Genomic DNA, 22688 nt, shown 5'->3' with positions numbered 1-22688 from the left:
ACAAAGTGTTCGTGAGATAATCACCCATCTGTGCCATGAGACTATTCAAACATTCGCCTTATCAACTATTGGAATTTTGGCATTTGTTGATACATTAGAGTAATTAAAAAATATTATAAGCACATTAAAAACACGCATAAAAATATTTACATATAATACCATAATCGACCTATTTTTTTCCTTTGCATATAATTGTTATACATGTTTATTGTCCTATTATACTGATCAATTAAGTGATTTAGGCAAAGACCCTGACAAACACATTTAAAAACGGCAAGTTATTTTAATAAGTTTTACCTTTTTATGACAATAAACAGTAGATCAATGTACTAATAATTAATTTTAAAAAAGAGCTTCTCCAAGTCTCAATATCACGAATGAAGTAGCAAAAGCACTCATATATAATATATTGGCAAATGAAAAGTATTCTACAAAGAACATCGTTTATACACATATTTTGAAATATGTGAGTGATAACATTCCTTACGAAAGATTTGCATATTATTGCTATTATTCATTATTTAAAATTATCGTGTGATTATCGAATGCAAACAATGCAATATTTTTTGAGTAATAAATTTGTATGTTTATTAATCATTACTTTGATAAAAATATATTTGTTTGACTTTATTTATCTAATTTCTAAATATATTGTAATATTTAGACATGTATGTATAACAACATAGACTAAACAAACTTTCGAGAAGAATGCATCGTTTATTATAAATACATATTACAATTAGCACGTGTTATTGCAGGGATTATCAACCCTGTGCCCGCGGCCTCCATGGCGCTCGTGTAATACTATAATTTTTATATAACGTTTATTTTGTATGTATGTATGAGGCAACCATGACATGTTAAACATTTTACAGAATCTAAACAATATTTTTTATATTTTAAAATGATTTTTAATACTTGTAACAAAAAGTATTTAGTAAATGAGATTTTGCAGAAAATTGTGTATTATAATAAATCGGCAAAAAATGCGAAAAAAAAATTAAAAATTAAATAATATATAACAATAAAATATGTAGTTGTTCACCATATTAATAATAATAATATACAGGATGGGTGCGGTTACGATAGTTCTACTGATTAAAACTCTTCTTTATTGTGTAATAAAACTAAAATAATATTACATTTAATAAAATAACTATTGACATGTATATAAATTGTTTATGCTTAGAATTGTCAAGAATAAGTACAATTTTATTATTATCGTTTTTTACTTAACGATAGTTATCTTTTTTGTTGAGGAAACGATAAGATATTCTTATCAATGGTGGATTTAACAAGAATTGAGTTCTTACTAGGTTATCATAGAGGCGCTGTTAATAGCCCGATTTAATAAATTAATAATGCAGGCATTCTTAAGAAAAAATAAATATCAAAATATTTACTTGTTAAAATAAAAAAGGGACAGATTAAAAAAAAATAGTATTTGGAAAAAATGTTAATATTTAGCTCCATATTGTTGGGACTGTATAAGTCATCGTTCATTATTTAATTATTTTAAACATAATTGTTCTAACAGTAAACCATTAGTTAATGTCACACGAAAAAACAACAATGTTATTCATTATTATTAAAATATAACCAACTCTGTTACCTTGCAGTTGATAACTACGCTGTTAAATGCTTCATGCAGCTAAATCTTGTCATCTCTACTTGAATTTACAAAAAACATCTACAAAGAAAAATATTTCATTAATCCTATTTCGAACCAAAAATTGCAATATTGAGTATATGAAATATAAGAAATGACAATTCAACGACAACAGTCGAAGAACAACACAAACGAAAAATTCATATACTTTATTTAACATTAAAACATTAACTATTTTCATATAAATATCTCAAGTTCATTATTTTCGCGCTGTGACTATATAATCCAAAACCCGGATTCCAGACAAATTACGATTACTATAAATCTTAGGATAAGTAAATGTAATTTTAAATCAAAAACAATCAAGCTATTCTCTAATTAAATCTTAAATGTTTGATACACATGCACTTGTCACATGCGGGATCGTCAGATACTCACAGATAATAAATAATTATTAAATAGTGTAAAACTCAACTATAAGTTTAAATATTATATTTTATTTCTATCGTGTCTGGAAGACCAGAATTAGTAATTATTATTCAATTATAATTCCAATCCATTATCACAGATTAGGTTTACCTACATTTTTCTAATAACATGTATGAATAAATAAAATCTAGCAAGTACATATTATATATTAAAAATTTTCTATCTCTAAAAGATACAAAATTCAATACCAGTAATCGCAGAAGTACACAGCTGGACAATATTTACTTGAAAATATGAGTAATTTATGGTAACTTCGACAATTACAGTGTCTTTTATATTATTTTTAGTTGGTCATAAATTAAATAAAAACGATAAATTTTCTAAAAATAGCACAATTAGGCTATATATATAGGCTGCAGCAGTACATCAGATTAATAATGACTACTTGCGTTTTTGTAATACACAATTGTGTTTAAAAATTAGTCAGTTTTTGGTGTTTTTAGATATTAAAAAAATAAAATGCACTAAAAATAAATATTTTAGCTAATCAAATATATCTGGTATTTACATATTCGAAATATACAAGCCTCTAGTCATAAGTAAAACGTAAAAATTCATTATCAAATTCTGAATGTATTTTATTAAATTGTGCATCGAGCGCTTTATTTTGCGGTAGGATATGGTTATGCGGTTTCCTTTTGAGATATTAATGTGTCACACATTAACATGATTAATTTATCCAAAGTTTCATGTAATTTGATCGCTTGATTATAATATTGCAAAACTTTATTCATTGTACAATAAAAAACACAAGCAAAACACACAAAGCGTAGCAATATTTTATCTGCGGTTTTTTTAAGATGAATGAGCAACATAAGTTTAAAGTCTCGGCCTCGCAACACTAACAACGTTAAAGTGAGATAAAAAAGGAATTCATAGGCCATTAGACAAAGGGTAATTTAATTCTTGCTGGAAATTCATGCGAAAGGAATTTCTATCCTAATATAATATGAAGCGTTGGTACACAAATGTGTATATTGAAGCTATTGTATATTATATCGAACGAGGCATTGTATATAATTTATATTCTCATTACGTTACGAAACACAATTGGTTTTCTTTGAATCGTGAGAAACTTGAATGTTTGCTATTCAAAAGTTTAAGCTTTCGCGGATTATAATGCTGTAAATACAGTAATTCCTCGACAAAGTTTGCGTTACTTAACCTATAAAATCTTATTATGTATATGTGTTTATTGGGCAATTAGTTAATATATTAAATAAATAAATATATATTTGTTATAAGTAGACTTAATTAATATATCCATAAAACGTAACTACGTGATTATATAAAAAAAATTAAAATAATACGTAGTATTATTACAATACACAAAAAAATATAAATAAAAATATAAATCATAGGAATAATCTGATGGCGAACACAATCGAGAAAATCACATAATATGGCATTTTCCGACACTAAAGGGGAGATAGTTGATGAGAATTCATCTCCATAGTGAATCTAAATTATAGCAGATGCATTTAAACAATTTTCAATCATTTGGACTCTCTCGAATATCGAATTATCTATGATCGCTCAGATCGTGTACAAATTGTCTACGATCGCTCAAATAACCGAGTTAAATCATCCGAGCAATCGAGGTCCAACAATTTTTTTAATAATAACTCATAACAAACGTAGTCGAAGGCCTTCCTAAAATACGTATATACGACGTTGATATTATAATAGATATTCATTTTCTTTTAGTTGTTTACTATTTAGGTTATAAACACTGCTATATACAAGACTTAGATATTGTATAAACATATTAAATATTACAATACTATTTAAAATAAACGCGGTCACAATCCTATTTGTATAATATTAAATTGTATATTGCCCACGATTATGAACATAATTTATGACGTATTTATTGAAATATTATTAGTTACGTCATATTTAGATTAAAATAAACATATATTATGCGGCAAAGGAATTATGAAAGATATAATTTTATTGTAATAGTTGCCATAAATCATTATAAAGTAACACGTGGCTTTTTTATTATTGTACTTTTATATTTCGTATATTTGTATAAATATAGTACCTAACATAAAATTTATATAATGCACTTAACAGAGGCCGGAATATGATAATAAACGGCATGAAACGTGTGGAATATAACTGTCTGAATATATGAGAAATTTGGTATTAATATCACATTATTCTTGTGTTATTTTACTATTAAATTATTTGATATATGAGTAATAAAATAAGGTATTTGCTTGATAATAATAATTATGGATCTGATTAAAAAAGTTTTCTGAATGACATCGTTGAAAAGTTAAATAAAATTCATCAAAGAAACTTTCTTAGTACGATCTCTATAGGGACTTCTAAAATGGAATGAAATGGACTATAAAAGCGAAAGTAATACAAGACTGTCGTGTATATATATATACATTTATATTTTGACCGTTTTAGACATTACTACAATATATTAAGATACTTTTAAAAACACTTACCTAAATGTCCAGAATATATCAAAAGACATAACGTTCAACCAGAAGAAACTAATCATGAAACACGTGTACATAATAAATCCTGAAAAAATATTTCGTAATAAAATATACTAATAATATACATATATATATATTAATATAGTTGAATATGCTTATGAAGATTTTTTTGTATTGAAATACATATGTCTGCCATATACGTTTCATAGTCAGACTTTACGTAAGATAAGTTTTAGTTCAATGCTTCATATGCTATTCCATTGGGATGCTTTTAAGTTTATAGTCTTACCTATCGCCAGACAAGTTTTGTCGGGAAGTCCATTACCTAGGAAATGCATCATTTGTATTAATATTAAAAATATATACGCCAGTAAAAGTGCAGAAACGTAGCCCATCAAAGCTTTTCCGTGAAGATTCTGAAGCTCGGGAACAAATCCGTAAACCAACAACGTGACAAACAGGAATGGAACTGAAATTCCCATACCTGCGAATAAATAGCACAAAATGTTATTTTTATAATAAATAATAGCAATCGTATACATATATACATATTTTACTCTTACCCAATGCGTTGATTATGTATATTATTTTATTTTCATCTTCGTCAATCACCTCTTGTTCACCGAAACACATCATGGGTAAAATGAAAAAATCATCTCCTTCTTTTATAAAATCTAAGCAATATTCCATTTGATCAAACATTTTTATGCCTTGATTGGGAAGGTATATCGATCCATTCTAAAATCGTAAGAGAAACATTTATTATTTGCTTTGAAGTTACAAAATATATATTAGAAACCGACCGAGACTGTCTATTTGTATATGCAACTGAACCAAATATTGCGTTTACTCAATATGTATAAACAACCCAGAAACAGATCCATAATTAAAATAAACTTTGTATAATGATTCTTAAATTAAAGCCTAAATCTAAACTTATTATTCAGTCTTATATTGTACACTTATAGTAACTACTAATAATAATACTAATAGTAACTTAATATTATACAGTTTTATAATGTACACTAAAAATAAAAAAAATGCATTTTCTCCGAGTAAGTTTTATCATCTTTCTGCATAGATTTGTTCAACCGCTCACTGTCTGTGGTATGGAATGTCAATAGGCATTTGGGGAATCTGTGCTTTACAGTTTGGGCTCTTATTCTTCTACAGATAACGTCTCTACAATTGTAGTTGTGTTGTGATTGAAGAGCGATAGTTGATGTTGATGCAAAGTCATCGCTAAGATATAAAATCGCTGCTTCTGTCATAAATGACATTTTCAATATTTGATGACGAGTTGTAAAAATTATTTAGCCAGATATTATTAACATTTATTATCGAGCGGCGGTGTTGAATAATGAGTCCATGTTGAATCCAAAGTCCCTGAATAAGTACTCGTCAATCTCTTAAAATGCGTGAGTCTCTCTAGTCTCTGATCGATATTAATCGGATTATAACGCTAGTCTGATCCGTTAAAGGATAACATAAAATAATTCGTTACCTTAGAGAATAAACAAACAGTAAGTTGTTTTGGTTACTGATTTCTATCGTGTCTGATGGATCAGAATTAGCGATTATTATATAAATATAGCATTATATACACAAACGTTCTAGTTCAATATACATACTATTTAATTTTAAATTATGGGTAAGCTTTTATAACACGTTTGTATCATGGTTCTTACATGGTTATACATTAATATATTTGCTTTTAAATTAACATAAAAATTATCTTAATTAATCGTATAATCGACTCAACTTTTGATAGCATCACGTATTGCTCGGTTTGTGCCACACAGACCATAGCAGTGAAGTCAGCAATGCGTCACTTATTGGTCTACAATTGACAACTAGTATAATTAAATCTATATCTAATTCAATATATTTTAATAACTTTCTAAACCAAAACAAATTTATATTATTTTAATAGTTTATTAAAAAAAGGTTTATATATTTAACGTTCAGTTCTATTTATTTAGCTTTCCAATCGTTCGACTATTGACTTTTTGCTATCCTAGTAGAATACCAATTGTGTTATTCAATTAGACCTCCCCTCCATTGTATTGGACACCAAATGCTAAAATAGGTCAATGGTATTTTTATTTATAAGGTAATGCATTTTATTATTATTTATTACAAATAAATATATACGCTATCAATTTATTTGTGTTTAGTCTAATAATTTGATAATGCATTGCAGAAAAATATAAGAAGAAATACATCATAGCTGTACTAACTACACCAAAATACAGTATCGTAAATATTTTATTTTATTTTGCTTTTCCAGTTCGTGTTATTTTTATCTTGTGTGAAATAGTATTGTGCATGAAAATAAATTTCAGATAAATAATATATAATGTGGTCGATATAGTAATCCATTAAGTTCTGCTTTCATCCTTGTATCAAAATTACACTGCCGTGTCTGCCAGATACACTTGTCGATTGAAGCTATATCGTAAATAATTTACAAATAAATTAGAACATATTTGTGTATGTAATATGTTGGAGTTGCAATACCAGTAATAATGGTATGGAAAAAAATTAAGCTTTGGTACTACCGGTAGTACAAAATGATATACCGGTAGTAGTGAAAATATCCGTACTTCTTATATCTTGAAATTTATATCATTTTCCGTATTTTTGTAAGATATGCCCGACATAAAAGGAACGCATTGGCTTCATCTCAGGCAAGTCTAATGCTACCTAGCAGTTCCAAGTTAGTCTGTTATGTAACAGAGAAATGACCGCACCGCAGCTACATGCCGCCCCCTATTTAATAATAAGGATGGCTGGCGAACTTAAAACTAAAGCAGGTATTCCATACACTAAATTCTTTCTATTATTTAAAACATATTTTTACGCAAATAGTTTAAGGGATATGCTTCACTAAACACAGGTGTTAAATATTAGCAATTAGTAAGTATCAAAAAATTTACGTGAAATGTATGTTTTCTTAAAAAAACATTTTTTAATATAAAATAATGCAATGTAATTTGTTACCAACTAAATATGGGTTGTAATAGATATAATTAAAATAAGAATTAATAATTAAAATGTTTTGATGTTTTTTTTTACATCAAACTTTGATGTAAAAATTATAAAAATATAATATTTTTTTATTGTTGTAACAACTAAATATGATAGCTTTTTATTACATTACATCATTAAGAGTGCACTAAAAGAGTTTTAAATTTCAAAACTCAAAACATAATTTATTTAAAAAATGCAAATTAATGATTTAAAAAAAAATCGCATATGCTAGTCCAAATTTTCTACAACTAAAATTGTTATGCAGTATTTCGTATTTTTTCTATAGTATTTACCTAAACATTTATAACTGAAATATAATTAATTTTACTTTTAACATGAGTAGAAATAAATTTTTCGAAAATAAACATAATTGAGATGTTCTAAAATTAATATTAAATGTGCAATAATTAAAAGAAAATAATATAAATAAATCAACCCACAATTACATAAATTTCACAATCATCAATCAGCTAAATCTGTTTTTTTAAATATGTCGCATTTGGAACAGATTTACAAACTCCTTTATCATAAAGTTCTTACAGAAAATCATAACTGACAAAACATATACGCTCTGGCACCTGCTATAAAAATTTAGGAGGCATGCAAAAATGGTCGAGCAAAAACGATGAAAAAAGATTTTGCTTCCGTATTTTCGAAAATATTTTTTTGTATTCAATGAAAGCGTTTTTGTCAAATAATTTGTAATTAAAATATTGAATGCATCGAAACAATAATTGCCGTGATAGTCGAATGCTTTGATTTTGCATATTAAAATAATAATAATAATATCAATACCGGTAATACCGGTATTATTGCAATCAAAAATAAATTATATTTATTTTACAGAAAATATTTCAAATGATAGTTTAAAAATGTATGTATTGATACTTTAATTAATTACATCATTAATTCCTATGGCAAATATATAATATTATGAATCGCATAAATTATATAGTATTTTAAATAACGTATAACACTAGAAATTATTTTTTGTATATAGGTATTGATTTTTTATATATATTCAAATTATTTCAATCGAATTGATATTATGGTTAATCGCGATCTGATATTGACTCCCTCCAATTAACCAAAACATATTATAATATTTGTGTAATAGAATATCGCGAAATTAACAGTAAATTGGCAATTAAATCTTTTAAGGGAAAACTAATCAAATTACTAAGCAACCCATAATTAAAAATAAAATACTTTTACATGTATTTATTTTGTATTTGAACTGTACAAGAATGTTTACAGCAAAGTTTGACTTGATTTATTGCATTCCAAATGGCAACTTACACTAATTACTGAATCTTGTTTACCCCTAAGAAGTTTGCCAAAAGTCTTATACTAATTAGTTGAATAAAATCAAAATATACTAACCTCTAATAAGTAGTACTCGTCGATAAAATCCCCAGGGCTCAGTGTAAATCTATCCTTTGAGCAAGGGTTTCCGTAAATATACGCAAAGTGGCTTTTTGCTTCTATATTCGTCTTATTAAACTGAGTCGTGAAAATTGGCGGACTGAATGGATTCACCTCTTGGTCTTGGCTTTCGACGCAAGACGAATCGGAGAACTTCTGCCCTTGTGGACAACACTTTCTCATACACTGCTTGTACAAGCACGGGCAGCCTCTCAACTGCATCCCTCTATATTCGTCGCTGTGTCTAAAAGTATGCTCTCTGCGGTACAAAATACCGTCCAAAAAAATGGAACCATTGGAGTATTTTTTACTGTTCGTCAGATCGACACTCATGTGAAAGTTACACGGGGGTTCACTTTTCACTTGCAATAAACCGAAGTTCAAGTATCCGAAGATCAGAATCGCCAGCGATTTGATCTTGGACATTTTGCGCGGTCTCAATAACATTTTTTTAACATTTGAAACGCGCAAAAAAAATGTCACAAGTTTTGTCACTATCGGAAGTTGTGTCAAAATAAGGCGCAACAACACGACCGAGCGATCATAGAGAAGAACTCAATTTGTTGATTGCAATGTTATTCCCGCCACTTAGGGACTCGCGTGCGCATGCTCGACATGTCAGCAGTGCTCAAACAGTGGCTCGCTTTCTTATCATTATCGAAATACAAGAGGTACCGTGGCCTAATAATCTGATCGAATTTTTATCTACCCCTTCTACTAATTATTAATATTTTTAATCTTTTTTTGTATTTGTTTATTTAGTATGCATCAAGTTGTCACATAAGTCTTTGCGTTTTTTAAGGTGCGGGTTAAATGAGTTAAAAAATAAAACGTATAATACTTTTACGAATTATATATTCTCCATCTTTTTCTACAATTGTTCTCCACATGCTAATTAATTGATTTTATATCTGATTCGAAAAATTATGTATTTTTGAAAGAAATAAATTCTTTAATGTCATTTTTTTATATCCATTTTTGTAAACTTTTTTTTCACCCAAAAACTGTTTTAGGGATCTAAATAGATGATAGACGTTTTGAGCAACATCTAAAGAATACGGTGGGTGAAAAAGGAGTTCCTAAGAAAATCCATTGATTTTTTCTAACGTCTTCTTGGATATATGATGACGATTCTATTCATTTAAAGTCGAACTGAATGCTTTATATCTAGGTGTTTGCTGTGATATATTATTAAATATTATTAATTGATACATGCTTGCAAGTTTTGGCAAAAAATCAGAGGATTTAAGAGTCGGAACATTTTCTTTGAAGATAATAATTAAAAACGTAGTAACTATTGTCGTCTTCATTTTTTTGGGACATATAATTAACAATCAGGTCAAATTTCGATTGAAGTTTCCGACATGAAATAACAATTATCCGTCTGTATATTTATGCATATTTCGTGTTTTATGTTTGAAACACGAAATGTTCATTATTGTTATAATAAGCAAACGATCACTCTTATATTCAGGTACTTCTAAAAATACGCTGATCTTTTATTGTGTTGTCTACGAGTACTAATAAAAATCAATAGGACGACTGTGTACAAAAACCTTTTTGTCCCATTTATTTCTCCACTTTCATTTTTTTATTACATTGTCGGAAAAAATATTTTTGAAAATACAGGCTCTAAGTCTTTCTTATTTTGGAACAGTAAGTATAGGAAAACATCGTTTTTGGCAAAATATCGTTTTTAATCGACCGCTTCTAGATGCATCCTAAATTTTTAAACCAGGGGCCAAATCACCACTCTGCGGTTTATTTCAATAAAATATATTCCTACTTAACTCATTATTTTTTGTCAGTTACGATTATCCAAAGGAACCCTATAATTAAAGAGTGCATAGAAAATAATAAACTTGTTTCTATTTTTAAAATGTATGAATTAATGATTGTGATATTTATGTAATTGAAATGTGATTAATTTATATATTATTATTTTAATTATTGCACATTTATTATTTATTTTAGAATATTGCAATAATATTTCTTTTCGAAATAAATTATTTATTTATTTTTCATATACTTAGTTATTCCTACTCATGTGAAAAGCAACATATTTTAAATTTAAGTTATAAATGTTTATGTAAATATTATAGAATAAAACATATGTAAATCCTGCATGATATTATTGTATTTTGATATCCTACGCTGATCTGTTTTCAAGTAATGTGTTTAGTGGAGCATATTCTGTGGACTATTTGGGTAAAAATATGTCTGAATGTAGATAAATATGTACAAAAATTGGAAAAAATTTCGTGTATACAATACCTGCTTTTGTTTTCATTTCGCCAGCCATCCCTATCAGGCAGGCCGCAACGTTTCTCTGTTACATAACATAATTAATTGATACTATACCGTTAGACTTGCCTGAAATTAAGTAAATGTATTCCTTTGATGTTGCCACGTCGCGCATACCGTACAAGAATATCAAACCTAGTAAATTCAATCTTTAAAATTTGCGCTATAATAACAGAAAGTGGGATCTTTCGCATAGGTAGGGTGAGCTAATATTTCGGCTTTCTTGAGCGAAAAGGGATAATATTTGATATTTTGATACCCTACACTGATAAAACTACATGGGTTAGTCTCCTACAATGAGCATCATTTTATTCTCTTTATCTACTTTTAAGTAATATGGGTCTAGGGGTTGTTTCGATTTTTCCATAACTTATGGAAAGTGTGCTTTCTTTTTAGCAATGAAATGGTTTCAGGAGAAAACCTTCTAGTATGTGTCACGTCAAGCACTCGAGGGCGCTATCGAGTCAAGTGCTGATCGAACTCACAGTAGAGTATCTCATAGAAGGCTGTTAGGGAAGATTTAATATCAACGCACTCACTCACTCGATTACAGTCCATACCTAAAAGTAAATTATTCAATAAATCAAAATCTACACAATTTCCAAACGACCATCCGCATATATTCCGTTCGCTCACGCATTCCACCTCATTCGTAAATATGCTATTTTTATTTACATTTAACTTTATCATTAGCGCCGGGTGATGATTATTTTCCGGCACTAATGTGAATTCGCTCCTAATTACTATGCAATTATTTACATTTGTGTAAATTAAATCTAACTTGTCAGCAAAATTATTATTGACACAATTTATTTGTTTTAAATTTGAAATATTATTTATTAAACTTATGTCAATTTTGGCGCCAACGTTCGTAGACAAATTAAAATCGCCCAAAATGATTTTTCGCAAAACATATTCAGACTCAAAGATGTTCTCCGTCAGCATTGAAATGGTTAAATCTCCACGTATCACGTACTTAATCTGTGCGGACAGCCAAAAGTACAACTCCGCCTCTGCTGCATTGCTCTCTTCTGAGCACGGTGTATCGATCTTCGAAGAGTTTAGCGTTCAGCACAGAATCCGTCAGTCATGATTCCGTGAGAGCACTGACGTCATGTTCTTGGGCACAAATAGCGGACAGGAAGTCAACGGTCTTGAAGTTCAGTCCCCTTACATTCTGATAATAAATTAAAAGGGGGTCCACCACCTTCCTAGGACGGTTTAATACCATTTCGAAACCTCCACTCTTTAAATGCACATTCAGATGGCCATAACTATGGGTGCAGAAACTCTTTAAGTTTATATATGTATTATATATATTAAAATAAGGGGGGTGCTAATTCGTTCATTTGGATTCCCTAGCTACGTCTCTGTCGCTCATTGCCGCTCGTTCGCACCTAACCTGTTTTAATTTTAAGACATATTTATGTAGCAAAATGTTGTTGGTCACTTTTTGTAGCCGTTAGGGCCAAACCAGCAATATGACATAGCGGAGAATTCATAACCATTGATTTCTGAGCGTGGTGACGCTATTCTTAACAAGTATCTTTTAAACTATTTAAATTATTACAAAAATTATGATTTAAAAATGCGTTGATTATTATTTAAAATATATATTATAAATATAAAAAAATAGTATATGGTTGAATTTTTTATATATTATGGCCAAAATTTTCAATCCGCCATTTTTGATTTCATTTGATGTCATACTTTTTGCTGTCAATATGAACGTCTTTCATGGAGCGCAAAAGAGAGGTAAATCGAGGGGAGCTTACCACAATTTTCGACCCACTGGTAAGTACTTTACCGTTAAATGTATTAAAAGGAAAAATATTAAATAGACGCCATTTTTTTTCAAGAGTCCTCTCATATATCGCAAACGATCAATAGAGACATTACAAAATCTTTCAACTACCCGTTTATTGTTCCTCAAGTGTCAGAGAATGCCTCCACATCAAGCGGAGTGACTCACATGAGACCCCCGTTAATACCTCCATTAAGAAAGCGGTAAAAACAGATGCCTAATTGCAGAGATAATCAATTTTTAATGCAAATTTCTATTCCACCATTACAGACATTCACCCATATCTGCAAATCCATTAGACGAGTCCGTATCCAGCAATAAAAATTCGTACTCCAACCGAAATAAAAAAGTGCTATTTTCATTCAACAAGAGCGACGTTACTCCTAAAAGCGTTAATGCGTTTAATCGATTTGGTATTTAATGCCTAACTTATTTCTCTATCATGTTTTATTAATATTGTGTTATAAAGTTTATTCTTTAAATTTATTAGGAGCTCTTAACAGCCGTTCGCATACCACTCCATGTTCGGTGACTAGCAATACGACTGTTTGTGATTCACGCATTATTATTGGTAATGATTTTAAAGAAATAAATAAAATAAAGACTCAATAATATAGCAATGATTATTTCAGCAATAACCGAAGGAAGAGGCACGGCTAAATGTGAAGTAGGCATAGCCGTTATAGATTTAGCGAGACCACAATTGATGCTCTCCCAATTGAGCGACACTCATTCATACATACATTCCCTTACAAAGTTGCATTATTTCAATCCAGTCGAAGTATGCTATATCTTAACAGATTCACAATACTTGATTGATGTATCGTTCAAAAGCAATAGTGGTTATATTGACTTTTTATATATTATTTTGACCACCGTGCTTAATTTTCTCATTAATTACAAATTACTTAAGAAAAACATAATTTGAAAGTACCTTTGTTAGTGGACAAACTTAAATCTATTTATTTATCTTAGCATATTTACTTGCTTAAGTCTACGTATAGTTATAATATTATGATTAGGACCAATTTTTAATTTTTGCTTAGAAAAATACTCAATTACCGTCAAATTTGCTTTTGAACGACTCATATACAATACGACAGGAACATTTTTGGAATGGTTTAGTACAAAATAAACACTTTTATATTCAGCTTACTCTTATTTTAAATGAAATTTATATTTAGTTGTATTAAAAAAATTTGTATTCAAATAAAATCATTCCTCTTGAAACTATCTTGTCGAAGCATAAATTCCACGTTTTAATTATAATATCAGTTTATTATATTTCTGTTACAGATAATAGTCCCACATACATTCAACTGTGGTACAATACCAACTGAATTATATAGATTGATAAGAGATCAATTCCCAAGTATACAACTTGTATCGGTGCAGAGGAAATGTTTCTCAGATTCGGCTGGCTTACAGTATATGAAACAGCTTTCAGCTCCAGAATATGTTAATATTCAACTACAGATCATTCATAAGTAATTAATCATATAATATAATTGCATACTTAAAGCAAGGACCCTAAATTACAATCAATTGTGTATCAGAATTTCGTCAGTTTGGGAGGAAACAGTAGTGCTTTGATTTGTTGTTGTGGAAACGTCGCTCATACTATGTTATATTGTCATTCAAGATTGATTTTTTAGCCTAAAAAAGAATCAATATGATTTTTCTTGTGTTTGTAGATGCAAGTGGAGCTAAATAGATTCAGATATAAGATAAATATGATTTTTTTTCAAACTGACGTTCTGTCTCAATTGCACATTTTCAACAAAACTTATCTTTTCAAGAATTATGTGTAGTATTTATTTCTTATTTTCTTGTTTATTAATTGTCCTGTCTTAGTAATTCATATTTATTAAAAATATATCATATTTACAGGTTCTACGCACTGACGGCAGTAGCCGCGTTGTTAAAATACATAGAACTCATACATTGCATACACATTGCTCCCCATTCGTTAAAGATTGAATATCACAGCTCTCAAAATTCAACACTGATTGGTAAATTAGTCTTTCCTACACGATGCATTTTAAATATTAATTTGTATTATTGTTTTAGACGTTGATACGTCGATTAGGCTTGAACTGGTCGAATCAATAGTACAGATGCCTAACCGCCGGAGTTGTCTGCTCTCCATATTGAATTACACGCTCACTGCAGGGGGTCTTCGCAATCTGAGAGCCAATATCTTACAACCACCTTGTGATGAAAGGTTTATAAACAGCCGTCTGGATTGCATCGATGAACTGCTGCAAAATAACGAAGGACTCATGCCCGCTTTAAGAGTACACTCTAATCATATACTTGTTATTAAAAGGGTACTTAAACTTAAATTTATATTTTCAGAGAGCGATGAAATATTTTGTAGACGTAGATAAAGTTTTATGGCTTTGTATGCTTCCGCCGGTGCAAGACGGGAATAGAGCTGGAGAGACGCAGTTGAACCAGACGCTTCAGCTCAAAATGACGATGGATGCACTACCAAGTTTGTTGGAGGCATTGCAAATGGCAAAGGGAAGATGGTTTCATAAAATTAAAAGTGTTAGTAATCACAATACATTATTTATATGAAATGGGGTTGTTGATTGTGGTAAAATATAATTTAGTGCTACAAACCTAATATACTTAAAGTAAAAATGTGGATTTTTTTAGTTATAACATTCATTACTGTATATAATTTAATGTCATTTTCAATTTCCATCAGTAATATATATAGAAATGTTTTGGTCACATTAAAACTACTACACTTATATATGTACTATACTCCAAGATGCTTTTTTAAAGAGTAGGATACTAACATATAAATCTACTATTAATATCAATTCAACATTTTTTTACTATTTTTAATATTGGTATATCAATGAGGCAATTTAACAGAGAATTATTTGAAGAGATTTAACATTTTTATATATACTTTCTTCCATAAAACTAATTGTTTATGCATTACAATAATAAGGAGTGAGCATTACATAAATGCATGGATTGAGCAACATTTTATTTGTAGTGTGCATTAAAACATATAAACTGCGCTACTGCGCATTAGCGTTTCGTTTGCGTAGCGAATGACCGAAGTTAAGCAACATTGGGCCTGAGTATTTGTATAGGTGATCGCTTATAAAATTTCTAGAATAGTTTTGTATGTTTTGAAATAATGTTTAATTTGAGTTTTTAAGGTTCGGTAACCCTAAGGGGTGTGACATCCCAGCCAGTGAGGCACATGTGGACTAGTAATAATTTATTAGTTTATATTACATATATTGCGAGTTATTCATGGAGTGTTCACTTTCTGACCAGCAGTAAAATTAAAAATTTGTTTTAGTTAATAATTATACTATTTCATTAAATTACGGTAAATGTGAATTTTATTTTATATATTGCTCATTAAAATTATCTATTTTATCTATTTTATTATAATAAACTCAAATTAAACATTATTTCAAAACTTAGAAAACTATTCCAGAATTTTTTAGCGTTTATTAACACAAAAATATGTTTATTGTACAAACAATGATTTGTTAGCCGTTGATGGTCGCTCGTGCTTTCGTTCTGTACCAATTTCCAGATTCTTCGCTTTCAAAGGTGGATGAATCAATTGAAATCTTATTGCAATGCCTAATTAATGTTTACACACATATTATTTTCATAAGAATGGACAAGTATTTGAGAATTTATGTTTAATATTAATAGGATTTATCAAGTACCAAGTTCACGGAAATCTCAGAACGTATCAAAAAGGTCATACAAGACGATGCTCACATTGCTAAAGGTGCCGGTGCTCATTTTCAACGCTGCTTTGCCGTGAAACCCAATATTAACGGATTACTAGACGTTGTGAGAAGATCATATTCTGAATTAATTACCGACATTCAAGAGAAAGTCGAGCAACTTGGTACAACGTATGGTTTATCGCTGCGTCTCAACAGTAACACGTCCAAAGGTTTCCATATTGTGCTGCCGGTCGGAACTAAGAATAGAAACAATTTTAACGTCAGCGATTTGCCACCCGTATTTATTGAAGTAAGTAAAATTAAATTTTAATCCTTTGAATTATTAAAGTAATTTATTATAATTTTAATGGTAGGTGCAAAATCATGGTAGTACATTAACAATGACGACTGAGGAAATTGTGACTTTGGATCAACAAGCAAAAGAATCATTGATTGAAATACAAACCATGAGCAATATGTAATAAATTAGTATATAGTGATTTATAATGCAATTAATAATGTAAATTATGTATTTATACAGAATAATATGCAGTTTATTGAACGAGCTACGTTCTTATATGGGAATATTGTACGTATTATGTGAACACATTGCTGAATTAGATATGATATTATCTTTGGCACAGGTATGAATTGATCAATAGTTTAATAGTAGCAGTCAATAAATCAAAACAAGTCACAAGTTATTATAGAAAAATATTAATAAATTACTAATTATAGATCAGCAGCTCTGGAAACTATGTGCGTCCTAAATTCGATAAGTATTTACACTTGAAAGATTCCATACATCCCATTTTGGATTGTGTGATTCCTGTTACTCCAGTACCAAACGATGTGGTTAGTGTTTGTGTATTATATTACAAAGACAATAAATATTTCAATCTTGCACAAGAGATGTCGTTTGGTGTACCGAAATATTATTTAATATTGTAATTATTTTAGTTTGCTAGTCCGGAGTATAATTTTAATATAATAACCGGTCCGAATATGGGCGGTAAGAGTATTTACATCAAACAGGTTGCTTTATTGCAAATTATGGCACAAGTATCATTTAATTTAAATATAATATATAATATATTTATTGTATAACTGTCTAAAAATGTATACATACTTTTAGATTGGTTGTTTCGTTCCGGCAACGCGAGCTATATTCCGCATTGCTGATCACATATTTTCCAGAATTGGTTTCAATGATAGTATTGAATGCAATGCATCAACATATGTTTTAGAAGTTTGTATTATTTATCTTATAACATATCTATATTGTATATTAATTAATATATTGTATTATATAAGATGAAAGAAATGCAATACATATTGCAAACGTTGACTCCGACCAGTTTGATAATTATTGATGAGTTTTGCAGGTATTTGTATATATATAAAATATAATAATTTATTGATGTTCTATTAGTATATTATATTATTTTAGAGGCACAGCTAGTGAAGAAGGTACAAGTATGGCATGGGCAATATGTGAGCATTTGCTCGCAACCGAAGCTTTCACATTCTTCACGACACATTTTTTGTATCTCACTAAGCTTCAAGACGTCTACTTTAATGTTATCAAGTAAGTTTCTATTTATATTATGAACTTAAAAAGTGTATTGAATAATACTCATTGTATTCTAGTTCACACACTGAAACTACTAAATCTACAGAGGAAAATAGCAACGATATGCTGACGTACAAGTATAAAATCATTCCAGGCGTTACAAATATTGATAATTATGGTTTAGCCTTAGCTAGGAATACAAATTTGCCTAAAACTGTTATAAATTTAGCTGAAGACTTGGTTGAAATAATAACAAAGCATAAAAAGGTATTATTTTATATATATTATATATTATGTATGTGAGCTTCATTGAATTTTATTTTAATTTATAGCCAGTACCGGAAGAATCACGATTGAACGTCAATGATATGGAATTATATAAATTAGCAACTAAGCTAATTCATGAATCTCGGAGTAGAGAGTCTTCTCAAAATAACTTTGATAAAATCATTGACGATTTCAAGCGGGAAAATTCTCATTTATTGCATAAAATAACGTCAGAGTGTATCGAAGTAACTGATAATGAAAATTTTAATACTGCAACTAACAGCAGAAATAATGATATAATGTCGAATAATGTTTCATCATCGATTGTTAATGAAAACACAAAGAATTTTGAACTAGAAGCGTTTTCAAATAATAAATTTGCCGACTCCACGTCACGGCATACTAAAGCGACTGAAAGTGTATCCAGTAAAAGATCTATATCATCTATCAGCAAAATGTCGCATAATTCCAGTACGAGTTTTAACAGTAAGAATTATAATCCAATTGTGAATAGTATAAATGTCATATCGACGGCGAAGAGGAATACATCAAAAGATGATACGTTGCCGAGCATTTCAAAGAGTACATCCAGCTTAACGAATAACACATCAACAGACGAAGACAATTTCAGGAATATGTTTAAAATGTGCGATGACATTGATTACGATGTCATTTTTTGCGAACCTGATCTTCCATATTTGGACTCTTCAGATTGCTATGATTTAAGCGATCAATCTCAAGCGTCGTCAAAGATGTGCTAAAAAATCTTTATTTAGTTGTATTATGCAATTGATTCGTTTCATCAAAATGTATTTATTGAACCGAGTCAAACGCTTTATTTGTTCTAATAGCAGTGTTAATTTAAATAAATTATAACGCCAGTGGAAAACTTGCATCAGCGGTTTTAGTTTATGTTGAGCACATTATAAAAACATTTGTGTAAATATTTTCAATAGAAAAATCCACCATAGCAAGTGAATGAAATATTGAAATATTAAAATCACCCAATGATTGATGTTTGTTGCACATTAAACTTGTCAATAGGATTGTGACGTCAATATGGTAAATAATACTGTTTATTATTAAATCTGAACTATTTTTTTAAATATAGTAAAAAATCCATTTTTAATTTATTCATTCAAATTATATGGAGTTGATCAATTTTGGCATTTTTTGATATAACTTTATAATTTATAAAAAGGTTAATGTCGGTAATACATTGCTCAAAACATAAAACATATTTGTTATTGCCGTAATTTCTAAGTCACCTCCGAAGATCGAGTTGAACTCTTGGTTCCGTGACTAGATCTGACGTTAAGTGGAAAGTGGATTTCTTAGGTTCATATTAGTCGATATTCTGGGTTACTGTTTTGTATGAGTTCGGCTGAACTTTCACGTGTTCCTAGTTGGAGGCAAAGTGGTAAAAAGTTAAGTTCTGACTTGTGGATGTTCCTGAAGGAAATATTATAAGTTGATAGTAGAAGTGTAGTATGCATGTTCGCTTTTATATATTCTCTTTGAGTTATGGGAGGTCATTCGCTTTACCTATTCTCAATTATTTGGCCAATGCGATAATTCGGGGTGGAAATAGACTATTTGTTATTGTCCGGTAACTATATAATAATGTCTCTTCGTTGCGTATTTTGCTTCTCTGTACTTGTGAAAACGTAACATGTTTTATTCCCAGATGACTTATTTAGCACAACGACGCGATGTGGAAAAATAGAAAAAAAAAGATATGGTTCGCGAACTTTTTACTGTCAATATTTTCATTAATTATTAATTTATTATAAGTACCCGCATTTGAACAATTACTATTTATAATTTATTTAAAATTATATTGACTTAAATTTTTCTTTAAAACTAAAAATTAAAATAATTTTAATACAGTATACTTTTTGGATCTCTTTGTTTTTCTTTGTCTTATGTTTTTTTTTAAATATAAATCAAAGCATAATTATTCATAAATAGTTTATTAAAAACAAGTGGAAAATCGATTGTGTTGAATTTTGTACGTCAATGATCAAATAATTATAAAAACGATAACATGTTTGCGTGCATTAACATCAGTTTTTTTGTGTCTTCATTTCAATAATACATATATTTGTTTCTTATCGATTAGCCTAGTTTCATCACTGAATTTAAAAACTTGTTAATAAAGACTTTACGTCAAACGATCTAATCAATGTTTTTACGAAAATAATTATAAAATATTTTTATGTTCTTTTTTCTAAAGACAGATTAATCTGTTTTGGTCGTTGATAGTTTGACGTAATTAAAGCAATAGGTACCAAAAATCTTTTATCGTTACGCAATTCCAAAATGTGTCCGGTTTGTGATTACCACGAGCTTGTCGCGTGGACTAAACATGCTTGAAAATAAATATATTGTAGGCACTATTTTCGCAGATATTCACAATTTTTTAGTTAAAATTTGCACAGTTGGTCTGTTTGTTTTCTATGCATATTTGCTGAGAAAAGAATGAGTTATTGGAACGATGACAACTTAGATGCGATATGAACCATTTGCCATTTGTTTGAGAGACGATTTAGTGAAAAAGTATTACCTTTGGTTCGAGATAAAAGCAAACATGAAATATGATTGAATACATTCGATAATTAATTGTAGCATGTTTTTAAATACTGTCTATATCGATCGTAATCGAAATAACAGGTAGATAATAGCTGTAGATATGACTATTTGTCTTTGATCTAGAAAATGCTTAAATATTAAAATTTCTCACACTTTTTTGCAATTTTGAAGTGTTGATATTAAAGATTACATATAACGGTACAATCAAGACAATGAAATTCTGAAGGTAATGATTATATAATACAAAGTTCAGAAAGTATTCTTAAAGAAATTTAATTTTGTTTACCCTCATGATAACTTAATATTGTCCCTTTATTTTTCAATATTATATATTTAGCAACTTTGGGTTTTTGATTCCATTGTAAAATAAATACGCAATTGGAATTTTCTTGACTTTGTTTATAAAGTTCATTGATTGTTAAACACGTATCAAAACGAATGAGTTTATTAGTGCTTTAAATTTACGACACTCTTTATCCTCTTTTTAACGGCATTGTCATAATTAGATACAGTTTCTTCTTTTGCTCATAAGAAATGAATCACTGAACAAACCTCGCACTTATCAGGATTAGGAATTGATACGGCCATTTCAAGCAATGCTGCGATTGAGGTCAGCCGAGTAAAAAATGCTTAAATTTTTATATTCTTAATAATATTTAAAGAATATAATTTAGAAATCGGCGAATGATCACGCTTTTAAGTACCACGACAGATGGAATTTTAAATCAACTTCGCACTACGAACCGTTTTCAATATCTTCTGCTGAGGGTTTAGGAACGAAATTTGGACGCTTGAATGACTCATCATAATTGCCATTGCTGCATCATCCCTTAACTCTCTGGCTTAGGGCTATTGGAATTTCATTATTTTTTTTCATTTGTGTGACACGTGTCGACAGCCACAAATCCATTTCCACTGCCAAAACATATACATAATTTTTAATAATAATCATGAATGTTTAGTAAGATAATCGATGGACATTTTACATCTTTAAAAGCTGTTTTAATTTCCAGCCTTTTAGTCTAAATTGACATCGCAGTCGAAGTATTGAAAAAACGTAAAACTTACGCAAGTATCCTTTTGTGTATATCAAGTGTGAGGACGCACCTTTAAGTTTATGTTTGCTAAGTTGTATGTATTTACCTGATAATGAATGCGGCAGTAAACATTTTAATAATCGTTGTAAAACTATGACTAAATATCACGCCACAGGGTTTCCTTGTTGCTAACTGGATTGTTACTTGAACAGAATCATAGACTTATCTGTAGACTACCGGAATTTAAGGTCATGGTGTTTTTATTTAAAGTATTATTTATGTAATCACTGCCGATCGTGTTACAATTTCAAGGATAGACGCTTATCTTCTGTCTCTTTTTTTCTTGTTTAATATTGAATATAGCACTCTCATTGACC

At 29.4% G+C, this 22688-nt stretch overlaps 2 protein-coding genes across 2 annotated transcripts in view; one reads left to right on the top strand and one right to left on the bottom strand.

The window, feature by feature from the left end:
* Positions 1-9587, bottom strand: part of LOC148233785 (G protein-coupled receptor Mth2-like) — a 38894-nt gene extending 29307 nt beyond the window's left edge. Inside the window, exons 1-4 of the mRNA XM_088188889.1 lie at positions 8974-9587; positions 5121-5295; positions 4847-5041; positions 4564-4642 (exon numbers count right to left, since the gene is read on the bottom strand). Coding sequence (XP_088045015.1) covers positions 4564-4642; positions 4847-5041; positions 5121-5295; positions 8974-9462 — 938 coding nt within the window. The 5' untranslated portion in view covers positions 9463-9587. The remainder of the gene's footprint in view (positions 1-4563; positions 4643-4846; positions 5042-5120; positions 5296-8973) is intronic.
* A 3449-nt stretch (positions 9588-13036) lies between these two features.
* On the top strand, positions 13037-19769 carry LOC148233784 (mutS protein homolog 4-like). The gene is made up of 19 exons (XM_088188957.1): positions 13037-13113; positions 13179-13326; positions 13394-13536; positions 13614-13694; positions 13741-13904; positions 14420-14610; positions 15014-15135; positions 15194-15420; positions 15482-15676; positions 16823-17152; positions 17217-17320; positions 17384-17486; positions 17581-17697; positions 17803-17904; positions 17978-18091; positions 18157-18227; positions 18293-18430; positions 18493-18682; positions 18748-19769. Exons 1-19 carry the CDS (start codon positions 13044-13046, stop codon positions 19441-19443), a joined length of 3306 nt encoding a protein of 1101 aa, XP_088045083.1. The 5' UTR covers positions 13037-13043; the 3' UTR covers positions 19444-19769.
* Positions 19770-22688: the final 2919 nt, after the last annotated feature.

The sequence above is a fragment of the Plectrocnemia conspersa genome, unplaced genomic scaffold (assembly GCF_051122295.1).
Source record: "Plectrocnemia conspersa isolate PC_06_02 unplaced genomic scaffold, ASM5112229v1 ptg000007l, whole genome shotgun sequence".
In the NCBI taxonomy this organism is placed as follows: domain Eukaryota; kingdom Metazoa; phylum Arthropoda; class Insecta; order Trichoptera; family Polycentropodidae; genus Plectrocnemia; species Plectrocnemia conspersa.
Note: the sequence above shows the minus strand (reverse complement) of the source record. Positions and strands in the feature narration are given on the sequence as shown.